Below are 24098 nucleotides of genomic sequence, written 5' to 3'. Positions count from 1 at the left end.
TCTCTCTCTCTTTCTCTCTCACATCCAAATCAACCCATATCAGCGGTGAACAACTAAATAAGAGAAAGATAGGAAAATCTGAAAATGAAAGAAAGCCAAGAGAGGGAGAGAGGGAGAAAGGAAAATGAAAATGAAAAGGAATGGATATGAAAAAGAAAGAAGAAAAAGAAAGATACAAACACAAGCACGCACCATCAGATAGTGAGAGAGAGATAAGATTTAAAAGAAAATGAATGGAAAATGAATTTTTTTTTAAAAGGATTTTTTTTTTTAATTTAAATGCTGACACGACATTTGAAAAATGCCAAATTAATTTTTTAAATATTATTTTAATAGCTACATCAGCATTTAACGTGCCAGTAATGCACTCCATCTGCCACGTAGATTATTTTCATTAATAAAATGACGGTAATGACTAAAATGAGAACAATTTTTTGATTTTAGGGATTGCATCTGGGGAAAAAAAAAAAAAAAACCAAAACCAAAAATTGGCCCAAAATATAGAGACCAAAAATGTATTTACACTTTTTTATTTATTTATTTTTAATTTTTATCATTCGTTTGCTTCTCAATTTGGTGTATTTAAGTTTCTGTTTTTATCGGTAGAACATTTAAACTTTTATTTTTAATTTTATTTTTCAATTACTACATTGGAAACGTAGTCAATTCAATGGATAGACCAACTCGCATGTGCAGCTCAGTGGCTCACTTTTTTACCAAAATGTTACATGACATGTTTAAGATGGAACTTGTTTTTTATTGGTAGAACATGTGTTCTTTCCAATTTTCACCACAGGATGAGCAACAAACCTCATAAAAAAAAATGCCAACATTGTTCACTTGAAAGACCAACTGTCTGTGGACAGTTTCCAACTTTCCATTCACCAATTATGTTACTACATTACATAAAAATCAACTCCACCAAAAAAAAACTATAAAACAAAAATCACATTCACAAAAAATTTAGAAAGACCAACTTACAAGTTACATGTTCCTCTTCATATCACATTTATCAGGCTTGTGCAAATTACAATAACTAGAGCTTCATCCATAAATACAACAAAATGTCACAATATTTTTACAAAAGTTAAGGTGTCAACTCACCATAAACCAAAATAAAATAAAATAAAATATGGACAAAATTTGGCTGCAAATTTGGTTATACCCAATGGCTACAACTTCATTCAATAGCTTTTTTATTGAATATGAATTTTGATAAAAATTCACAATCAGATTAAATTTTCTTCCTATACTTACTGGCAAAATTTTCAGAAAATCAAAGATTAATAGTTATGTCAACAATTAAATGTTTCAATTTCAAGTTTTTATAATTTAAAATTATGCATAAAAAAATAGGTTTATAGATCGAATAGTAATAATATCTGATTGATACGAAATTTGATGTACGCGTTAAGAGCATAAAAAACATTAAATCCCACAATTAGATTTTTAAAATATGTAAGAATATTAATTATTTTTAGTGGAAGTTAGACACTAGCTAGAGCCAAGTTTGTAACCAAATTTTGTCCATAAAATATAATATTTGAACCCACCACAACTAAAAACAAAAATATTATAAAAAGAATCCAGTCAACTGAGTGTTCTTTAGGATATTTGTTAATAAACTATTTTTTTTTTTAAATTGATACCATTTTTATGGAAAAAAAAAAAAACTATTTTTTTTCTATAAAAATATTCCCTAAACCGATATTATTGGTTAACTTTTCCATAATCAAAATTACTACTAGTCCATTTTGAGGTCTGTCTCTTCAAAAATGGTATCGTGGGCCTGCTTTGGTATGGCAGGTAAAACTAATTTAACAACGCAACTACTGCACACAAATAGGCATTTATACGCACACAGACATGGTCCAGTTGGAGTTATTAGATCACCAAACCAAATCGGCATTGACACACAGTGACACGGACATGTAACGGTGTTGCCGGGAAAGTTCTTATACCTAAAACAAAATATATCAGAGAAGTGTTCATTATTATTATTATTATTATTTTTGAAAAACGGGTTCATTAAATAATTAAAATTAAGATACTGTAACTGTTCATAAATATGATGGGTTAACTTCTCAAAAAATCAAAAATAAAAATTATGGATTAAAATTGTCAAAATAAAAAGACACAAAAAGATCTTAAACGTAGGAATGAGAGAAAAAAAAAATAGTAAATACAAGTGAACAACTTAAATTTTTTTTTTAATGTTGTACTTTATTTTTTATATTTCTATAATTAAGATGAGCGATTTTAACTATTGATGTCTCTATTGAAAATATACAAAATTACAGTATTAGTTGAGTAACAATGCTTTAGTGGATTGTCTAAAATAACCCTAATTTTAATTAGAATTAAAAAAATAATAATTAAAGAGTAATATAAAATATTTCAACATCAAACTGAAATATTTACACTTCCCAGATACCTGTAATTCTTTCAAAATTTAATATTTTAAAACAATCGCTACCAAAAAAAAAAAAAAAAAAACACCAAGATACTTGCCTTGGGATATTTTCTTGCAATAATATATGCCACATGAATTATTTATATATAATTTTGAATTAAAACTCGCATTGCATAACCAAATATTTATATTTTCTCTTTTGTTTTATCATAAAGATAACTTAACTTCATTATATATTTGAGATTTGTACATCTATTACTATTTACTATATATAATAACAGAAACCGAGAGAACATTAATTCTATATTGTCTTTCATTAAGCCATATGTACATTAAAAATGGTCAAATATTTGTTCCTAACCGTTCTAATCACCATTTAAATATTGCAATTCAAACGTTACAATTCATTGGGAACAGGAATTTGCTGTAATATTTTTTTCCCTTCAGATCTTAAGAATGATTTTCTTTCCCATTCAAACTTTCTAACAGAGAATGTTTACTAGAAATTATTAGGTTCACGGGAGGAGTATTGGCGTGATCTTCCCAACCCATTAAACACTGTCACCTAAGCAAATGAGACATCATTTGTTGATTTTGATTTCTATTTTTATTTTTATTTTTGTACTTATTAGAAAGCTGAGTACACATACCTACATAGAAGGTATCGTTTTATTGGTTAGAATGATCAGATCAACAGTCCTCCCAGTAAATTTAATAATTTCTTGACGCCTACTCTGAAATTTGGATTATCTTTTAAATTTATAATGAATTTGGATTGTTCTCATTTTTGACCTTTAAGTTTTAGATTTTAATCTTCTAAAAAAAAGTTGTAGGTTCTACATTTTGATTTATCATTTTTTTTTTTGGAATACTAAGTATTTTTTTAACACATACACGAGGAGATAGGAGAAAGTTTTTTAAATAAACTTACAATAGTGTATATCTAAAATGGCCTAACTCTTGAATACACAGCACAAATTTTAAACCTTTTTGATTTATCAATTTTGATTTCATTTTCAAAAATTTCATTTTATCTAAGTCTATGTTTTATTTGGCCATTAAGAGAGAGAAGAAGAAAAACACCCGATATAATTTTTTTTTGGCACTTAACGACTTAATGTGAATAATAGTGTTTTTGTAACCGCTTGATTTCTTAGTAATAAACCGTGAAAGAAATGTGTAAAAAAAAAAAAAAAAATTTGTAACTTTTAGCAAGTGTAACTTATTGTGTGGATTTGAAAAATAACAAAACCATTAACTTGAATAGGTGATATTTTAATGTAAGAAAATCTATAAAAATATAACACGTTCATTTTAAGGAATTTATTTATTAGGAGCATTTTTCACATGAGTAGTCCATTTTTAATAGTTAGATAAATACGTAAATTTCTGTTATTTTAGTTGATAAAAGACTTGGCAAAGTTCAAAATGTAATAATTTAAAACTATATTATGAATACAAAAGGTTTATTTATTTATTTTATTTATGTGGAAAAACCAGTATCATATATTAAACTTTTTTGCTCTCATTAACCCTCCCTCAGTTAGAATTAAAATCAAACCAAAAGAACCATTTTTTTTTTTAAACAAAATAACCCAACTTAAAGTATAGTTGGCCTTCTTTTTGGGCTGGATCTATTAAGTTGGGCTTGCTTCCTTTTTTTATAATAGTAATTCTTATGCTTCTCATTTTGGTGTATATAAGTTTCTGTTTTTATGGGTAAAACATTTGAACTTTTAATTTAATTTTGTTTTTTCAATTCTGGGATGAAACAGCAAAAGCCATCCAAGTCCAACATTGGAAACATAGTCAATAGATGGACCAACTCGCATGTGCAGCAGTAGCTCACTTTACCAAAATGTTACATTACATATGTTAAGGTGGTACTCGTTTTTTTTTTTTTTTTTTAACAAACTTTCTCTCCAAATTAGTTTGGAGAGAAACTCTTTAAACTTCTCATATATTTCTTTTTTGGGTGTAAATTTTGAAAATCCAACCGTTGAATTTCATGTTTCTTGTGTTCTTAATATGCATATCAAATTTCGTTCAAATCGGATACTATTTACTATTTGATCAATTAACTTATTTTTTAGATACAACTTTAGATTACAAAAATTTGAAATTATAACATTTATTTAATAACATAAATTTTTTTTTTTTTTAGAAACAATATTGTGATGCATTAAATTAAGGAATACCAGCTAAATCAGCATGGTAAAAAGACAGAACATCAAATGGAACATCTTCCATCCATATTACACAATTTGAAAAATTAACTGCTAATTGAGCCAAGTTGTGCGCAATTGTGTTGCCCTCTCTCTTAGTGTGAGAGTAGGACAATTTAGAAAAACCTGTAGATACATTTAAAGAGTCTTGTATTAGCAAGCTAAAAGGAGCTAGCCCAGGGTTCTTAGAGTTCAAAGCTGTCATCACCAGTGAAGAGTCATCCTCCAATACAACCTCTGAAATACCCATTTCTCTAGCAAACTCGAGAGCCTTGTTGGCAGCCAAAGCTTCAATCTCAATAGGCTGGAGTTGTTGAGGAACCTGAGTAGCCATGGAAGCTATAACAAGACCTTCCCTGTCATGAACGATAACTCCCAGGCCTGAGCATTTATCTTCAGCAAGTATGGCTCCGTCGAAATTGATTTTATGAGTAGGAGGTTTCCATCGGATTCTCCTCTTTGATCTACTAGTAGTTGACACTGTTTTCAGAGCTTTGAACTCCACATACCTGTCATGAGCCCCTTGAGAGAGATGGTTTAGAGGACGATGGGATTGCTGGGTTCTCACCTGATTTATTTGGTGCCAAATGGACTAAATGGTGAATGCAAACAGGACCGGGTTCCTTTGGTGATCAAATACCCAGGCCAAGAGCTCGCTGAAATTGTAGAAACACTGTTGGTTCCGAAAGCTCCATATATTATTTGCTCCCTAAACTCCGTCCATCTCTTTACAGCTCCACACCGCGTGCAAAACATCTTCATTTTCTTCCTTACAGCGGTCACAACTCTTCTTTGATTTTCTTGAAATTTTGTAAGCGTTAAGGATGTAATAAAAACATATAATCTAATGGTTAGATTTTCAAAATTCACACTCAACATAAAATATATATGATGAGTTTCTATGGTTTTCCTCCAAACCTTGTTCTTTTTTTAATGGTAGATAGAACATATATAGGGTCTATTTGGTAGAAGAGTTTGAATGATATTATTTATAATTTTTTAAAATATGTGTCAGTGAAAAAATCTATAATATTATTTAAATATAAAAAATAGGTATTTGAAATGTCCCGTCAAACATGCCATAGTTTTTCCAATTTTCACCGCAGGATAAGCAAACGTCAACTGTCGTACGTAAGACAGTTCCACTTTTTACCAATTATGTTACTACATTAAAAAAAAAAAATCGAATACAAAAATCACATTCACAACAAGATTTAGAAAGACAACTTTCAAGTTACATGTTCCTCTTCGTACCACATTTATCAGGCCTGTACAAAATGCAAATTACAATAAATATCCATGAATACAACAAAATGTTTAATATTTTTACCACGTGAGGTGTCAGCTGACTCACTCACCATAAATCAAAATAAAATAAAATAATAAAATATCTGAATGCACCGCCACTGAAAACAATAATAGTATTATGAATAATTAGTCATAGTCTTATTCAATATATTTTTATTAGAAGTAAATTTTGACAAATTTACCATTAGATTACATCTTCTTCTTATATATTTAATACTTTCAAAATTTTTAAAAGAAATTAAAATCAATAACAATATCATTAATTGATTGTTTAAATTACAAGTTTTTGTAGTTTAAAATTATGCATAAAGTATAAGTTTATAGATCATGTAATAAATAATATTCAATTGATATAAAATTTGACATATCTATTAAGAACATAAAGAACATACAATTTAAGTATTCAATAGTTAAATTTTCAAAATATATAATAATACAGTATTTATTTTATTAAGTAATGTTGTAATATTAGATTACAACTAATTTTATAGTTAAATTTTGTTCTTATGAAAAAGGGTCCGATTAACGAATGCTCTTATAGTATTTGTTAATGGACAATTTAAAAAAAAGTTTTAATACAACTTTTAAGAAAAATATAACTGTTGTAAAAAAAAAAAAATCAATTACGCTAAAAAATTTTCTAAAATTTTTCTAACATCCATTAACTTTTCTCCTTAAAATATTGGAGAAATGAACTTTTGTCGTCTCTCAATCACTTTAACTCTTATCCCAGTCTCTTGTCCCAGTTGAGGTCTGTCTCTTATAAAATGTCTCTTTAAGACGACTACTGCACAAAAATAGGCATTTATGCGCACACAGACATGTAACGGTTTTTCCGGGAAAGTTCTTATAACTAAAAGATAAATGTATCAGCAAATGAGCAAAGTGTTCATTAAATAATTTTTTATTTTTTTGAAAAACGTGTTCGTTAAATAATTAAAATTATAATAACTGTTAATATATTTGACGGGTTTGCTCCTCAAAAAACCCAAAATAAAAAAAAGAATGTTACGTCTACAATAATTTTACAACAAATCATAGGTGGTTAGTTATTATTGGTTCAAATTTAAAACTAATATTAAAATTATTTTTTTTGTCCCAACAATAACAACCAGTAACAACTTGCCACTTAGAATTTATTGTAAAAATATTGTAAAAATGTTGTAGACATATTATTTCTCAATAAAAAATGAAGAAGATTAAAATTGTCAAAATAAAAAGATACAAAAGATCTTAAACGTCATAATGAGATTTGAAACAAATAGTAATTATGAGTGAACGACAGGTATTTTATTGCTGTACTTTATTTTAATATTTCAATAATTGAAATTAGAGATTTGATTGATGAATATTACTATTGAAAACAAAACAAAACAAAATTTATTAGTTGAGCGCTTTTGAAATATTGTTCTTATATTTTTGTCAAAAAAAGAAATATTGTTCTTATATTCAAGTGGACTTGATTCTCAAAAAATCAAAAAAGAAAAGAGAAAAAAAAAAAAACAGATATAGTTTTTTTTTGTTTTTTTTTTTTTTTAAGATAATTTTAATTTATGATGTCTGCTTATAATAATTGATCTTTATCATTATGCAAAACATCAGCTGATTTTTTGTATAGGTAGTGATCAAACTTGAAATTTGTTATGCGATGACAAAAAATTTTACCAGTTAAATTAACTAGAACCCATCAATTGATATTTAAATATATTTTGATTCATACTGTAGGGTCAGTTTTTGCAGCCCAAGTCCAAAAAGGTATGGGTCCTTGGCCCACCGAGCCCAAAACAATAAATTTTGTAGAGAGTGGGTGAAAGAGCTAGGCTAATAATGAAAATAACAATATCAAACAGCGATGCGAATGGGAAGATTGGGAGTAATGTGCTCTCGGACTAATATGAATACTCCGTCCGAAGAGATGTTTTTCATTGATCATATAAGATTACAATTCCTGGGGCTACAATTATCTCATATATCCTTTTCCTCTCCTATTTTCGATCCCCTTCTATCAGAGGTACCCTTCCCTTATATAGCATTGCCTTCTTACATCTCCTCCGTCCATTTGTTCATCATCCAGGCACCTACTTGAGTACATGTCCCATCACCCCACTTTTAGCCTTATGTGAGTGGCGGTAGCTGAGAAAGCACTGTTCAGGGGTCCTATCCACATAAATGCGGCCAGGAAGTTAGGTGCAGTGCATTAAATGTGGTGGTTGGAGTATGCCTCCTTGATATTTCTCTGTTGCCGTTATCTTTATGTGTGTCCGAGGTCCCTCTCCCTCTTGACACTAGTCAAATAGATCAGTTGAACCTCCCATACTCGTGTTTGATCAATCCTCTTCGGATCCGAGGACGCATGGCTACTCGGACATATGAGCATCTCCTCGGATGGTATGCGTGCTCATCTCCAGGCATCCCCCATTGGCGTGGGCATCCGACTGAAGGTCCCATCTCCTCGGATGAAGAGTGTTCCTGATTCAGGGACTTGGGCCCAATAAGTTGGGTTGGGCTTTTCTCCCCCCACACATACGATGTGCACTAAACTCTAGTGGATGTCTAAAATACCCTTAAGTTTTAGTCGAGATTTTTTTAAAAGAAAAAAATAAAGGGTAAAAGAGTAATTTAACTTATTTCAGAATCAACATAAATATTTACATTTCTCAATTTTATTTCATTAAAAATTTAATATATTTTTAAAAAATTGCAAATTAAAAAAAAAAATCAACAAGATACTTGCCTTGAGATATTTTCTTGCAAAAAAAAATCAATTGCCACATGAATTATTATTTATATATGATTTTGAACTAATCCTTGCATTGCTTTAGCACATATACTACTATATACTAGTTTTATAATATATTTTTTTTTTGTTTGATGCAAGATAAAAATTATACTATAATTCAATCTAAATGTATTTGTATGTGAAAATTCCTTCTTAGAGACTTGAACTCCGAGCCTTATTTACCACACCTCACAAGCACTTAGAACAAGTTTGGTAGACTATAATAGACACTGTAATGTAATAGATATTCATGGGGCATAACTATTCGGTTGTTTGATTATATTTTTATTACAATGAATAGTTATTCCTTATGAATAGTATTTTTTAAAATGAGGAATAACTATTCATTATCAAAAGTACTGAATATCTATTCATTCACCTTATGTAATAACTTTTTAAAAGTATTTCCTAAAAAGTCATTAGTTGCCACATCTTCAAAAGAAAGAAAATATATTTTCCTTGTTGTTAATTATTAGCTCTATTTTGAACACCCTAAAATAAGTGTATTTTAGAAAATTTGACTTAAAAATGATTTAATTACACCTTGTTTTTATACTCTACTAAATTGTAGATATATATTCAGGATTCTATTATAAATGTTCACAAAATTAATGAATAATAATATTTTTTATATTCTAACTTAATGTATTTATTGTAATACTTATTCCTATTTCCATATAATCATTACAGTGTACCAAACGTGCCCTTATATTTGTGAATTGACCATCACACTAAGAGTGTGTAGTGGTATAATAAAATTTATAATACTTCTAGTATTTTTCTCCATTTATTTTGCTATTAAAGTGATATAAATCATATTTATTATCACATTTATTACATATTTTACTTTTTTATGTATTATCATTATAAGACATAATTAATGCCATATTAGTTTGTAGGCTTTATAGTAAGCTTTTAATTTTTTTTCCACCTATTTTTAAATTAAAAAAAAAACAATTTTCCATTTTTATTGTATTATTATTAATAAGAGCAGAGATATATTAGTATTCATGAATGCATCTTCATCATCATCATCTTCAATCTCTCTCTCTCTCTCTCTCTCTCTCTCTCTCATCGAGGCAGATAAACACAGGTAAGCGCAGGTGCAAAGAATTTCATCACAACACTCTTACGCAACACCCTCACCCATACGATCTAACCCCACGTCACCCTCTTCTTCGACGGCCCTGATTTTCTTCTTCCTCATCTCTCTGTAACTCTTCTCTCTCTCTCTCTTCAAGTTCTTGTTTCTCATTTCTGGTTTTGTTTCTGGGTTCATGTTTGCAGATCCAGATTTGGGTTCGTGTTTGTTTGTACTATAATGTTTCATAACACTTCCATATTCATTGACCATATAGATCTGTTTATTACTCTCTGTTTGGTTTGGCTCAAATTCCAATGATGTTTGTTTTCTAAGAATACAAACGCTCTTTTTGATAATATATGCTGTCTTCTTGTTTGTTTAAGGCTGTTGGTAGTAGTAAACTCTGTCAAACATGATCAAAGGTTTTTTTTTTTTTTTTTTTTTTTTTTGCTGTTTGCTAATATTGGATCTTATTTTTCTTGCATTTGCAGAACTTTATGTGGGATTATAAATGGTATTAGTTTGATAGAGTATTTCTCAGGTGGTAGAGAGGAAATCAGAGTCCCTGGATTTGGTGTGAGGAGGTAAGTTCTTTTTTTGTTTGTTGCATTTCTGGTTTTATTTCTGGGTTCATGTTTGGAGGAGTGATAGTCTATGTAAAGGCTTTATTGTAGTCAGTAATGTTGATAGTAACAGAGACTATGACATCGGATAGAATAGAATGGGGGAAAAGAATATATATGGTTGATCTTGTCTAATCTGTTGAGGATCCATAGTTGAACTAAGGCTTTCTTGTTGTTATTGCTGTTGTTGGTATTTTATTGTATGGTATGTATGTCCCAGGTCTTTGTTTCTGCTTTGTAGCATGTAGTAGATAGTCCAAGCAAATTTACTAGAGGATATTTTTGGGGTTGATTTTTGTTAGTTTTCTCGAGAAGTGCTGAATACCGTGTTATAGAATGAAATATAGATGTTTTCTTTTATGTGAAATTGTGAATATATTATCAGATCCAAAGCTGATTCATGCACTATCGAAATTTGATTATTGGTTGAGATTTGATTTGTCCCTGTTAGTCTTTTGCACTATTGAAATGTGGCTTATGATGTATTTATCAAACTTATTTCCAAGTACTTCTTTAATACTTACCAGGAATATATTGCTGTTCACTTGCACCCTGTGGTTTGGGAACTCTGTTATTATGAAAATCCTTTGTGGTTTATATTTATTGTTTTCAATGTTACAACTAATGAGCATTGTCATTTGAGCTTCTGGAAATTGCATTCTTATTATAAAGATATTGTTTGGTTTGGTTGCTTCATATCTTGACAACTATAGAACTTCTTTAATGTTGTGTATGCTTTGCTAAGTGGTGCTTTCTGTGACAGGTTTTATGAAATCTTGTCAGATGTGGTCGGCAACTAAGAAGGCAAAAAATGGTTTCACTGGTTCAAGTTTCCTAGCTCATCAAGATAGCACTCTCAAGGAACCGGTAGATGTCTCTTCGTCATCATCATCATCTTCAGATGATGAATCTCTTGAGACAGAGGGTGAAGATGAACAAAATAAGCAGCTGGTGCTTTATAACCCCCTGGCTAATGGTACAGGTGCAATTGAACCTGTTCCTGACCCTATTCAGTGCCGGTCTCTGCCGATCTCAAAATATTCGTCTCCAAATTCATCTTCCAGAGTTTTGCCATCTGTAGGGGCTTTCACTGTCCAGTGTGCAAATTGTTTTAAATGGAGGCTCATCCCAACAAAGGAAAAGTATGAAGAAATACGCGAACATATCCTGGAACAGCCTTTTTTTTGTGAAACAGCTCGTGAGTGGCGACCTGATATATCATGTGATGATCCAGCAGACATTTCTCAAGATGGAAGCAGGCTTTGGGCAATCGATAAGCCTAATATTGCGCAGCCCCCTCCTGGGTGGCAACGGCTGCTACGGATCAGAGGCGAAGGAAGCACCAAGTTTGCAGATGTGTATGTGTTCCTATTTTATTACTTTTGTTGTAGAGAACTCTTAAATGTAGCAATTTAATTGTTTGCACTATTTTCAGCTCTTTTTACTTATCTTTTGATTGGAATTATATTAGTAGGATACAACCTAGAAACTTTAATGTATTAAAATTGGATCATGCATTTTTATCTTTAAAGAAGCTGGAGGATAGACAAACCCTTCTACGTTTCTGTTTGTTAATGATTCTTAGATATGTAGTGTTTAAAATTTTTACCAGGTAGAGGGCTATGTGCTTCATATTTGGGGGTAAATGTAGAATCTGGATCTCAGAGTTGGAATACATATTCACTGTGACTGGTTTTACTATAGTCTCTTGTTGATTTCACGACTTGGTGTTTAGTCATGTGATGTTTACTGAACAAGAAGTCTTCTGATTGCTTCCATTGGTTGATTCATGACAGTGTATCATTTTTTTGTAGCAGCTTTATACTTCCATTTTCTGAGTGTCTATGGGATCTTTGGGTCTCTTAATACTCTAATTTTTTTGGCAGAAAATGGTTTTTACATTTTCCAGTGTTTGGTGTGGTAGAAAATTCTGGTTGACAAAAAACTTGTGACCTGGTCTACAAAAAACAATGGGTTTTGGGCGGAAAATGTTTTGCACTCTTAAATCTGGAGTGCACTCTCTCCAATTTCTTGCTCTAAGTTTCCTTTTCTATTCAAAAAACACTTTTAAAAATTTTTTTTTTTAGAATATTTTTGTTAAGGAGCAATTGAACATAACATATCATGTTCGTATTTCCCTTCTTTTCCTATACTTTATGCTTCATCCAAACTGTTTTCCAACTTGAGTTGGAAGTCCTCTAAAGTTTATATTTTTGTTGATTTTGTTTAGTAATTTTTGAGGTAGTGTGCTTGGAGGGATAGATTTTGTGAGCAATAAATTGCATTGGAAGTTTTTGTATATGAATTAATTTTCTTTCTCTGTAATTGTAAATTGCATTGGAAGGTTTAAGTGTATCTAAATTTGGCATATTCATTGAAAACCACCTCAGCTCAACTAGCATAGTCTACCGTTTGGTTTGGTACATATGTGTCTCTATGTTGAACGTTGTTATTTGATGATCATTAGGTAGTTTAACATGTTGCACAATTTTGGATGGTTGATTTTTTATTGATTATTTTATAAATGTATATTTAAAAAAGGACAAAACTTAGGTATAGTACTTTAGGTGCTATTCCTTAGGTTCTCTTCTTAAGATTCAGCCATGTGGTTTTTTAACTAAAAAATACGCTTTCATTTTATGAGAAAAAATTCACATAGCAGAATCTTAAAAAAGGAACTTAAGGAACTATACTTAAGTCTTGCTCTTTAAAAAATTAGTACGCATTTGTATTAGCTTTTTTCCATTAGCTTATTTGTTTATGTTAAACTTTTTAAAACCTCACTTTTTTTAGTACAGTTATACTTCAGCCAAATTTTTTATTATAAATAAGCAAATAAGCTCTTTAGTAAAAAGAATCCAAGTGTACTTAACTTCTATGTTTATTTTTCTAGTTGTTCTACATAATATTCATGCTGTGAATGAATGTTTTTATTCACATGACTATTTGGAATTACTAGAAATATTAAAGTTTTATTGTACGAGCTAAACAAAAAAATTTTCAAGGTCGCAACCAAACATAAGAAAACCAGTTAGTTTTCCCACAAAGGTTTTTAACTTGATACCTGTTGCAGTTGTATTGTGTTTGATATATGAGATTTAGCAGTTTTCCTTTTTATAGCTTCGAGTTTTGCTTTCAAAGTATATGTTTTCCCCCTATTTTTGATTTCCAAAGTCTTTAGGAAAAAATTAGAGGTCAAGCCTTGGTGCAATGGCCAGTGCCATCCACCAAAGCGACAGGGAACAGGTTCAAGTCCAGGAATTAGCCTCCTCAAAAAATAACTTGAAGTAAAGTTGCCCACCAATCTCCTCTCCTGGACTCCGCAAAAGTGGGAGTTTTGTGCACAGGGTAGGACCTTTTGCCAATCATCAACTTTGAGCTAATTTTCTGTCCAATATTTGCAGATATTATGTAGCACCTTCAGGCAAGAGACTACGCTCAATGGTGGAGGTCCAAAAGTATGGTGTTGCCCTGTACTCCCTGTTGCATCACTTTTGTAAATAATTGCGTAACCTGAAAAATTAAATAACTTGTGGGTGTTCAAAGGTTCACAAGTATAATGTATTTCCTATTTGAATAACAACCTTTTGTGGGGCTTCTGCTTTTGCAGGTACTTTACAGAACATCCAGAGCATATGACTGATGGGGTAACTCTCGCACAATTCTCATTTCAAATTCCAAGGCCTTTGCAGGAAAATTATGTGAGAAAGCGCCCTACACGTCGAGCTGCCTTATGTGATGGCACTAGACCCCTTGAACCTGATGAAGGTATGCAGAACAAACTACCTACTTCTCAAAAACAAACTGAAAAGCGACTTTTTTAATTACCTCTGAATTTTGCTCGACGGGAGAAAATTTCACCTAATTTAAGCTATGGCATAATGCCATCAAATCTAGTGGTATCTCTATAAGACTTGAGGGGTTTTTATGCCACACACCTGTTTTGTTCATGAATCACCATTTACTCATTAATTTAATTTATCTTCAAAATAATGGTTTTATGTCATACGCCTGTTTTTTTCATGAATCACCATTTACTCATTAATGTAATTTATCCTCAAAATCATATTCTAAGGGGTTTTTCTTGGTTGTATTTAGTCCATATATCCTTATTTATGTAGTTAGTTTTGCATTACCATTCCTCTTTTGTCATTAATTCTGTACCATCACCCTGAAAATTGATACCTATGGTTTGGGGGTCTCCTGCATATCAGTTAACTTCGCTGCAGTGTACAATCATCAGATTAAACTGCAAACCTGATGTCTGATTTGAATTTCATATAGAATATTCCAATTGAACTGGGGTTTTCTGTTTGATTTGAATTACAATATTGATTATCCCAATTGAAAAGTGCTTTGCTATGAATTGTGTATCTTTTTTCCCTTTTGATAACATCTAAAGTGGTGCTGGCTGAATTTAAAGGAAAAACCATCAGTTTCTCTACTTGCTTGACTTGGTTCATCACCACAGCTTTTCCTGTCTCTATTCTTCCATCTTCAAGGGATAAAAAATGAAACTTTAAAGAGCTCGATTCTCAAACTGTTAGAATAGGATAGTTGGCAAAATGAGGTGTCTTAGAGTGTAAAACCTTTGACCATTGTCCGTTATCTTAGTTATGGAATATTTTGTTGCATTTAATAACAATGTCCCTTTTGTTTTATGCAGTGAGTCCCCTGTCTTGGGCAGGCCCAGATGACGGTCCAAACTTGCAGCTTAATAGGTCAGCAATGCCTTCTCCTTACCTTGAGGCACCTGTTTTTGATTCTGTTCATCGACCCGCAAAGAAGCGAGCAAGAACTCCTACAAAGGAGATGTACAGTAGTAAGCCAAATTAAAATTATCATAGGGGTTAAGGTTGATGGGTGAAATTATGATCATGGGTTGGTCAAGATAGCGTTTTGGTTTTGTTCCTGTGACTGCTCACTTTGTATCTTGTCTTATGTTGCCCCACATTACTAGATTATGTTTCCAGAGGAAAAAGGGGAAGTTTTGTTGAGAAAGAATGTGAAATAGAACAGGTCAGCTTGGGGTATAAGGGTTAGTGTTGTAGGCTTGGCGTCTGGCCTTTGTGAAGAACCCGTATAAAAGAAAATATATAGTTTATATTGGATCCGTCAACTGATTTCACAATTATGTACATGCATGACTTCTTAACTCTGCCTATCTTGGTGATTCTAGTGAGTTCTGAGTGTTTTATTATTTGTCCTCTCTCTCTCTCTCTCTCCACACACCCACAAAGATTATATATCTTGGAGAGTATATTGATCCATGCATTGATAGATATGGATATATGGTCTGAATTCTATGGTCTGAATGTAGCCTGTGTCAAAAATTAAGTGGTGGTACCATTGTACCTTAAGGAATTTTTGCCAAGTTATTGCCTTACGGAGGATAATCATTAATCAGTCACTAATCCTCACAAGGCAAGTACTCGATGGACTGATTATATTCAAACTGTAAACACAACACTGACAACTCAACAAATACAGAGCTGCAAATAGCAAACCTGACTGAACAAGATTCAAACATAAAGCCATGTTCCGATTTAAAACTGATAAATGAAAAGACAATTGCTGTTAAAAAAAGGCATCATTTTGATCAACAAAATTTTAAGGCTTACATATATTTTTCTATCGTATTTAAGAACCCCTAATGGATTCAAAGTTCATGCGAATGAAACATTCTCATTCGAGTTTATTTAAGATCATAATTTTTTTTACAATTCTAATGTGACAAATTGTGAGTTGCTACTAATTAGAGTTGTGACAAAGGTAGTGACAAAAGTTGTGGTACAAAATCTGTCCACAGATTTTTTTCTTCTTCTTAAATTTCGGCTGATGAAATTTTCAATGTTAGACTATTTTGGAGGACAGTTTTTTTACCTAAATCAATTTAAAAGAATCTCTTCCATCCCATTAAAATGACCATCTACATGTACGTTAATAACATGATCCATTCAGTCATTTAAGCAAATTACATGACTACTAAGTCAGTCTACTTAGTCTGTCAAGTGATTAAAAGCTCACATAGATGATTTAAATCGTCATGTAATAGGTCTGAGCAAGTTTCTAGTTTGAGGGGAAATTCGGTAAGTGGCCATTAATGAAGAGAATATGGATTAATTTCAAGTAGTCCTCGCCCAGAGCAGATTTTGCACATACTGAAAGACTAAGTTAAAAATACTTCGCATGCAACAAAGTTGCACTGTAAACAGACTTCATTTCTATATTCTAGTTTGATTTCTTGCCAAGTGTCTTGGATCATGCTGTAAAAATCATGGCCAATATTCCATTGAAGAAAAGAATCATTTTCACTGTTATGTGTGGTGGGTATGTACATATATGCTACACTCAGTTCCCATTTCATGCACCATGCCACTACCTTCAGCTGAAAAAAAGGACTCAGCAGCAAGATGCTAATATCTCTAGGAATGAACTACACAAATATCTCTAGGAATGAACTACACATCACAGACTACTATGGAACAGAGAGAAGGATCAGAAGCTCCAGTAATAACAGCACCCTTGCTTCTAACATCCAGCAGATGGTCCAAAGCTTTCTCTGTAATAACCTCACCAGGGATCATAACTGGTATCCCTGGTGGATATGGACATACAAGCTCCCCACAAACTTTCCCGAGGCTCTCTCTTATGCTCACTTTCTTTTTACTTGCAAAAAAGGCGTCTCTAGGAGTCATGCTCATGCTGATATCTGCAAAGAGTGTATGAACACTATGCTCCACCCTCCCTTTAATTCCATGAATTGGTGCAGAAGTTGCTACTAGATGCTCTATTCCTAATATAAGTCTCTGAATATGGTCTCTACTAGTTCCAAGATTAATTGCAAAAGTAATTGATCGGGTCCCTACAAGTTCACAGACGATCCCATGATCTCTACATAAGATCTCATCTGCTTCATAACCAGAGAAACCCAGCTGTGAAAAACCAATAGTAAGTCGCAAAGGATCAATGACTTGAAAGTTAGAAAAGCTTGCAAAGTCAAGCACTGAAATGCCTGGTATTTGTTGGATCAAGTATTTTGCTTCAAAGGCCAATTCCATTGCTTTGTTGAATATAGTGTCTGGGTTTTCACTTAATTGAGCTCTAGCGGCATCTAATGATGCTAAAAGCAAATAACTAGGGCTAGTGCTTTGAAGAGCTTGGAGACACCTACAGATTCTTTCCCTATCTACAATATTCCCTGATATGTGTAGCATTGATGACTGTGTAAGAGAGCATAGAACTTTGTGAGTGGACTGTACAGCCAGATCAGCTCCTTGCTTGAGGGCTGAATTAGGAAGCTGCGGATGGAATCCTAGATGTGCCCCATGAGCCTCATCCACAATCACAGGAATTCCATGAGAATGACACAGTTGGCAAATCTTGGTCAAGTTGCTGCATATACCGTGATAAGTAGGGGAAGTGACAAAAACTGCAGCTGCTTTTTGACCTTCCATCTCCAATTCCTTGATTGCTTGCTCTACCTGTAAAAAGAGTCATCTTGATTCATATGTGCATATAGTTTGGTAACAAAAAGGCAGTTAAACTGTTAAAATGAGAGAGAGAGAGAGAGAGAGAGAGAGAGAGGGTCTCTACAAGGAGGTTGTGTGCACTTTAAAATTGTCTGGACCATTTTAACAATCTTGCATTAGAATACCAATTTCTTGTCAGCAATAAGCTGCCTTTACAGGTCAAGATGTAACACACAAGAAATGCTATAAACATGAACATAATTGTTCTGAACTTGCCTGTGATGAAGTCACACCGCCAGCAATGTCCCAATCAAAATCATACTGGGGTATGATATACTTAGGTTGTGCACCAGATAACACCATGGCAGATATAGCTGATATATGGGAATTACGAGGAAGAATTAGAAATTCTCCAGGAGAACAAGTAGCCATTATTGCTGCTTGAACTCCACAAGTGGTACCTCCAACAAGAAACCATGTCTCTGATGATCCAAATAGTTTGGCTGCTAGTCTCTGTGCATCTAAAATTGGCCCCTCTGGAGAAAAGAGGTTGTCGAGCTCTGGAAGCTCAGGCAAATCATGATGAAATGGTCTTGAACCAATCAGCTGAGTTAATGAAGATGGAGCAGCACGTCCCCTGTTATGCCCAGGGAAGTGAAAACTAGCAACATTTTGTTCAGCTGAAGCTTTCAATGCACTGACCAAAGGAGGTCGGCTTTCTTGCTTGGCTACTGGAGGGTGGGAAATCAGAAGATTATCCTGTGTGACTGAGTTGTTGTATGCTATAAAAGTGCCCTTGTACTGCTTATTTCCTGACTTTGAGAAGCTTCCTTCCTGCATGACATTATGATACCTAACTGTAAGTGGGAAGCAGCTTCTACAAAAACTATTAGATTACAAAATATTCTTTTGTTAAGGTTGTTTTGGAGGAGAGAGGGGAGGGGGGGGGGGGGGGGGAAGGGGCAGCATTGCTTGGTGATTTTTTTATTTTATTTTTATTTTATTTTAAGTAGAGAATTGCTTGGAGACATGAGTGGCTTCTGAAACAAACTGCAACACATGGATGGGCTTAGTCATTAAAAAAAAAGCACCCTGATTGAAAATCCTCTGAATCGAAGTCTAACAAAGATGCAAGAACCATCATTCCTAAGTTTTCTTCCCTTTTTACTTACCCAAAAAAAAAAAAAAAATTTCTCCCCTTTTAAAAAGAAGAATTGAATTGTAAGATTATTCTAATCATTTCTATTAATTTTCTTCCCCCCTTTTCCCTTCTTGGTAACACTTAATAATTGATTATTAATCAGGAACTTCTAAGTTGTTCAACATTAAATGTTGGTTTTGCCAAAACTAGATCAAGCCATAATGTTTCAAAAATTAAAATATAACCAGATTTGTATGCTTAACAAAAAAAGTCTCCTCATAATCCCAAAAATTTGGCCTGAAACTTATCCATTTTCACAATTATTATTTTTTATAATAAAAACTATCATAGTAAGTTGGACCTTCAATTAGATAAATATAAATTTTTTGGTGATGACATTCTCATTGATTTACATCCTCTTAAGTTAACAATTCTATTCTCTAAGTTTGAGGTTGCTTCTAATCGGTCTCATAACTATGAAAATCTGCAATTTACACCCTTGAGTATTACAACAATATCAATATGTCCCTTCTATCATAACATCCATTAGAATCTTGCCATTAACTCATACAAAAATAACATTGCTTTGAACAGAAAATAGAAAATTCATTGTTTTTAGGCAGGTTAATGGCAAAAATTTGACGGACCATAACAGAAGAGGCACATTGACATAGTTGTAATAGTCAAGGAATTGCAAGTTCTGAAAGTTGAGGGACTGATTTAAAAACAACCTCAAGCTTAGAAAGTGTAAACTGTAAAGTGCATTATAGCCAAAATTTAATGCTCAAAGAAAGGGATATCAATCAAAACTTATGGTCTAAAGTTATTCAGGACATCTTTGATTGTACCATGAACAATAAAGGACCCCTTTTCATTTTACATGTGCTGAAGGTACAAATCCATCATCTTGAATAAACACTTGACCCTTCAAAAAATTTGGAGCCATTAAAATAAAAATGTGGTGTAGAAATAAAATATGGTTGCAATCCTCTTGAATGCTCCCACCCACATTGAAGATCTGTCCCTAAGCATTACAAAAGAGAATGAAAATAACATCCAATATAGGCCTAAATCCTTCACATTACACATATGTGTTAATAACAACCACTTAAATGATATCCTCGTGTTGTTAGAATAATGGTTAAATTATTAAAATTCACCATTTTCCTCTCTCTTTCCTATCCTATGAATCTAGGGACACAAATTTTTTTACAATTTCTTTTCACAGTTATTGAGTTTTTTTTTTCTTCTTCTTCTTTGTTTAGAGAATTTCATAACTGTTAAGTTGGCATATTATGATTGATGTTAACAAAACTTGTGTAGGCTCATGTGAAAGTGATGTTACTCCAATCACAACTTGCCACCTCAATATTTGTAAAAAAGATTGTGAATTTTTTGTTTGTTTTTCCTGGCATTAATCTTTCCTATCAACTTATCTTAATTTATAATTGCAGAAGGTCCTGATTTCAAACCATATCCACTTTAGCTTTAAGAAGTTAAAATTTTTCACATGTTGATTATCACAAAAAAAGACATTAAAGCAAACACAAACAAGACAATAAAGAGAAGAACAGAACTACATATCAGTTTCAGAAAATTAAATTCAGAAAACAAAAGAAAGTGAAGATTTAAATTTTAAAATGAATAAAACAATAAACACACAAAGTTTTCATCTGGATGACCTTTTCATTATCATTACTTTCACGAGGAAAAGAAAACACGTTTCACTTTAAAAATCTACTTTTCCTCCATTTTCTCAGCAACCAAATAAATACAAGTCATTACAGTGAAAGTTGAAAGTAAAAGTAACGAACCCACCTGAGAATGACAAAGTCTTGGTCTTCTGAAGAAACCCAAATGAAAACTCTGCACCAAAGACCAAAAGCAAAGACTGATATAAACAAAGTCTCAATATTGACTGTAAATACAGAGAGAGAGAGAGAGAGAGAGAGAGTTAGAACTCACAAAGTCCAATGAGGTTGGGTAGGAAGAAAGCATTATATGGTATGTAATAATGGTCAGTGACTCAGTATTGGTGTGTGTTAGAGAGAGAGAGAGAGAGAGAGAGAGAGAGAGGGAATTATCTGAGAAGAGTTGGGTCTGTAGTCAATATCATTGTTATATTCTTATTATTACCACTGCACTTCAAAAAAGCCAGACGGTGCGTTTAGCCATGAAATTGTGAGAATTATAATAGATTTTTTTTTTTTTGGATAACTCAAAGATTAGAAAGGGAATTTAAACTTTGGATGTCTAGGTTTGAAACACCAAAACGTGTTAATTGTGTATTACAAGGTTCTTAGCATGGAAATGTTTGTTTTTCTTTGAAGTCTGAAGGTAAATTGTATTTTCTCAAATATGAGTTTGTTCGATTTTGGTTCTTCAATTTTAAAACATCCTATTTTGACTAATAAAATTTTAAAATGGAAAAATTAGATTCCTCTAATTATTATTATTTTTTTTTTTGGAGAAACAATTATTTATTTTATTCTACATTACTAATTGTTGAGAAGACACCACATTTTTAACTTTAAGGGACTGAGAATCAAACTAATCACATATTCAAGTGACCAAATCAAACAAATCCTATAATATTTAAATAAACCAAAATTAAATTTACCAAAAATAGTAGGATGAATATATATATATATATATATGTCTTTTTAAATTCAGGATCAAATCTAACCTTTTTAATTTTGAAGGACCAAAATTTTCAACTTATATCAAATTTTAAGGATAAAAATGCAATTTATCTAAGTTTTAAAAATAGTTCAATCTTATATTTGTCTCTACTTGTTGACGAAAGTAATTGTTGAAATCAAAACAAATTGTATTTTCTTTGAACTCTTTGGTCTAGTATAACTGCATAAGTAAGGATCAAAGTCAATTATATGTCGAATTACTCAACTTATAAAGAAATTTCACATAAATTGTTGAATTTTAAAATTTTTTTTTTTTGGAGAAACAATTATTTATTTTATTCTACATTACTAATTGTTGAGAAGACACCACATTTTTAACTTTAAGGGACTGAGAATCAAACTAATCACATATTCAAGTGACCAAATCAAACAAATCCTATAATATTTAAATAAACCAAAATTAAATTTACCAAAAATAGTAGGATGAATATATATATATATATATATGTCTTTTTAAATTCAGGATCAAATCTAACCTTTTTAATTTTGAAGGACCAAAATTTTCAACTTATATCAAATTTTAAGGATAAAAATGCAATTTATCTAAGTTTTAAAAATAGTTCAATCTTATATTTGTCTCTACTTGTTGACGAAAGTAATTGTTGAAATCAAAACAAATTGTATTTTCTTTGAACTCTTTGGTCTAGTATAACTGCATAAGTAAGGATCAAAGTCAATTATATGTCGAATTACTCAACTTATAAAGAAATTTCACATAAATTGTTGAATTTTAAAAAGAAAGTGGGGAAAAAATACTAGTATTTTATAGTTTTTTTTTTTTTATAGTTTTTTAAACTTCAAGGATTAAGTTGATATCTCCTGTTATTTGTTGTGAAAATGTTGTAGATGTAACATTTCTCATATTCATAAGTTAGAAATTCAATCATTTCTCTCTCTCTCTCTCTCTCAAACTTCAAACTTCCCATTTATTCTTAATTGAGTTAGAATAAAGGGTTCATCAAGAGGGAATTCCTAGTCCAAAATTTTCAAAACTCAATTTGCATAGTCTTCTGACTCTTCTTCCATATCTTCTCTATTCCAAATTGAAATTTGAATATTGACCAATCAACTCTAATGGAATATTTTTTTTTTTTTTTGATTTGTCTAATGGAATTCTTGAATCTTTTAAAACGCTTCATTCACTCTCGTGGAAATGGCAGAGTGCTAGAATCATTAATCAAAGTTAGGTGAAAAGTTGGTCAAAATCGATCAAATGAGTTTATCATCTAGGAGGGAAAAAAAATCAATTTCCTCCATTAGAAACAATTTTCAGAGATAACAAATTTTAATTTAGCAAAATTATTTTCTACTATTCTTTTTTAAAGTTTTTTTTTTTTAAATTTTGTTTTTTTTTATCATGAAACCAACTATACGAAATAGGAAGAAAAAGTTATAACAAAAGAAAAATGGAAAGCATTGAGTTATTATCAATTTCTTATAATTAAGTTTTGACAAAAGAATTGGCCTTTTGGGCTAGTTTGGATTGAGGGAGAATAGTGCAATTTTTGGCCAACTCTAATTTATTTTCTATCTCTTTACCTCAATCCAAACTGACCATTCACTGGCTTGTCCAAGTCTCTTTGCTTGTGTAAGTAACCATTGATCCTTTATAAAAATTAGTTGTTTATTGGACCAAAACAATAGACCACTCTTTTAAATGCCCCGTAGAACAATGGTATGGTGGATAGAACTCGGAACCTCCATAGACAAGTGAAGTGATATTGTGTAATTAGCTCAATAAATTGTCAAATTCGATATGAAAGAAAAATTACATGTCTTACTTAAAAAAAAAATTGTAACATAAAACTAACATAAAATCTTATTACACTTTTTTTTGTGTGTGTACCGAGAGTGTATAATAAGGAGTATATAATTCTAGGACCACACTTTATACCATACATATTTTTACAACTATTCTATGTGACTGTGATTAATTATTTATCATTTTCACATTTTTTTCTCACATCATGGTGGCAAAAGAGTAATGTTAGGGGCAAACTTTTTAACAAACTCTTATGTGGCCCACCGATATCATTTTTTGATTTTTCAATAAAGTACTAATCACATTAGCAATTTTTGAAAGCATGTTTGTGGTGAAATTGCAGAGAAAAGGACATGGTCTTAGATTTTTGGGTAAAATGTTATTTTTGTTCCTAAACTTTGTTAAAAATTTGTTTTTCATTCCTAAATTTGAAGAAGTTTATTTTTGTCCCTAAACCATTAAAAAAATATTCTTTTTTCATCCCTATTTCGTCTTTAAACTATTGGAAGAATTCTTTACAAATTTAAGAGATGAAAAAAAAAAATTTTAAGTTTAGGGAAGAAAAATAAAATTTTGACAAAATTTAGAA

The 24098-nt window shown here is 31.6% G+C and overlaps 2 protein-coding genes across 5 annotated transcripts; one reads left to right on the top strand and one right to left on the bottom strand.

Annotated features, from left to right (window-relative positions):
* The first annotated feature begins 9735 nt into the window (after positions 1-9735).
* Positions 9736-15632, top strand: LOC112034522 (methyl-CpG-binding domain-containing protein 2). Of its 3 annotated transcripts, none has more exons than XM_065778270.1 (6): positions 9736-9938; positions 10351-10393; positions 11196-11790; positions 13837-13890; positions 14043-14200; positions 15099-15632. In XM_065778270.1, exons 3-6 carry the CDS (start codon positions 11201-11203, stop codon positions 15266-15268), a joined length of 972 nt encoding a protein of 323 aa, XP_065634342.1. In that variant the 5' UTR covers positions 9736-9938; positions 10351-10393; positions 11196-11200; the 3' UTR covers positions 15269-15632. The 3 variants fall into 3 exon arrangements, with proteins under 3 accessions (XP_065634342.1, XP_023923106.1, XP_065634341.1); XM_024067338.2 differs by having other exon boundaries at positions 9737-9938; positions 10301-10393; XM_065778269.1 differs by having other exon boundaries at positions 9744-9818; positions 10301-10393.
* A 1064-nt stretch (positions 15633-16696) lies between these two features.
* Positions 16697-21139, bottom strand: LOC112034524 (uncharacterized). 2 transcript variants are annotated; one of them, XM_065778266.1, is made up of 4 exons: positions 21011-21139; positions 20864-20911; positions 18177-18738; positions 16697-17912 (listed from the first exon to the last, which is right to left on the bottom strand). In XM_065778266.1, the coding sequence occupies exons 1-4, from the start codon at positions 21041-21043 to the stop codon at positions 16894-16896; spliced, it is 1662 nt and encodes a 553-aa protein (XP_065634338.1). In that variant the 5' UTR covers positions 21044-21139; the 3' UTR covers positions 16697-16893. The 2 variants fall into 2 exon arrangements, with proteins under 2 accessions (XP_065634338.1, XP_065634339.1); XM_065778267.1 differs by lacking the exons at positions 20864-20911; positions 21011-21139 and adding an exon at positions 19894-20696.
* Between the last annotated feature and the right edge of the window lie 2959 nt (positions 21140-24098).

The sequence above is a fragment of the Quercus suber genome, unplaced genomic scaffold (genome assembly GCF_002906115.3).
Source record: "Quercus suber isolate HL8 unplaced genomic scaffold, Cork oak 2.0 scaffold_177, whole genome shotgun sequence".
Taxonomy (NCBI): domain Eukaryota; kingdom Viridiplantae; phylum Streptophyta; class Magnoliopsida; order Fagales; family Fagaceae; genus Quercus; species Quercus suber.
This window is presented reverse-complemented; position numbering and strand designations above follow the sequence as displayed.

Coding starts and splice junctions, on each gene's coding strand:
- LOC112034522 (XM_065778270.1), top strand. CDS start 11,201: ATGAAATCTTGTCAGATGTGGTCGGCAACTAAGAAGGCAAAAAATGGT. Junction 11,791..13,836: donor AGCACCAAGTTTGCAGATGT/GTATGTGTTCCT, acceptor CAATATTTGCAG/ATATTATGTAGCACCTTCAG. Junction 14,201..15,098: donor ACCCCTTGAACCTGATGAAG/GTATGCAGAACA, acceptor TGTTTTATGCAG/TGAGTCCCCTGTCTTGGGCA.
- LOC112034524 (XM_065778266.1), bottom strand. CDS start 21,043: ATGCTTTCTTCCTACCCAACCTCATTGGACTTT. Junction 20,912..21,010: donor ACCCAACCTCATTGGACTTT/GTGAGTTCTAAC, acceptor TCTTTGGTGCAG/AGTTTTCATTTGGGTTTCTT. Junction 18,739..20,863: donor CAAGACTTTGTCATTCTCAG/GTGGGTTCGTTA, acceptor AATGTCATGCAG/GAAGGAAGCTTCTCAAAGTC.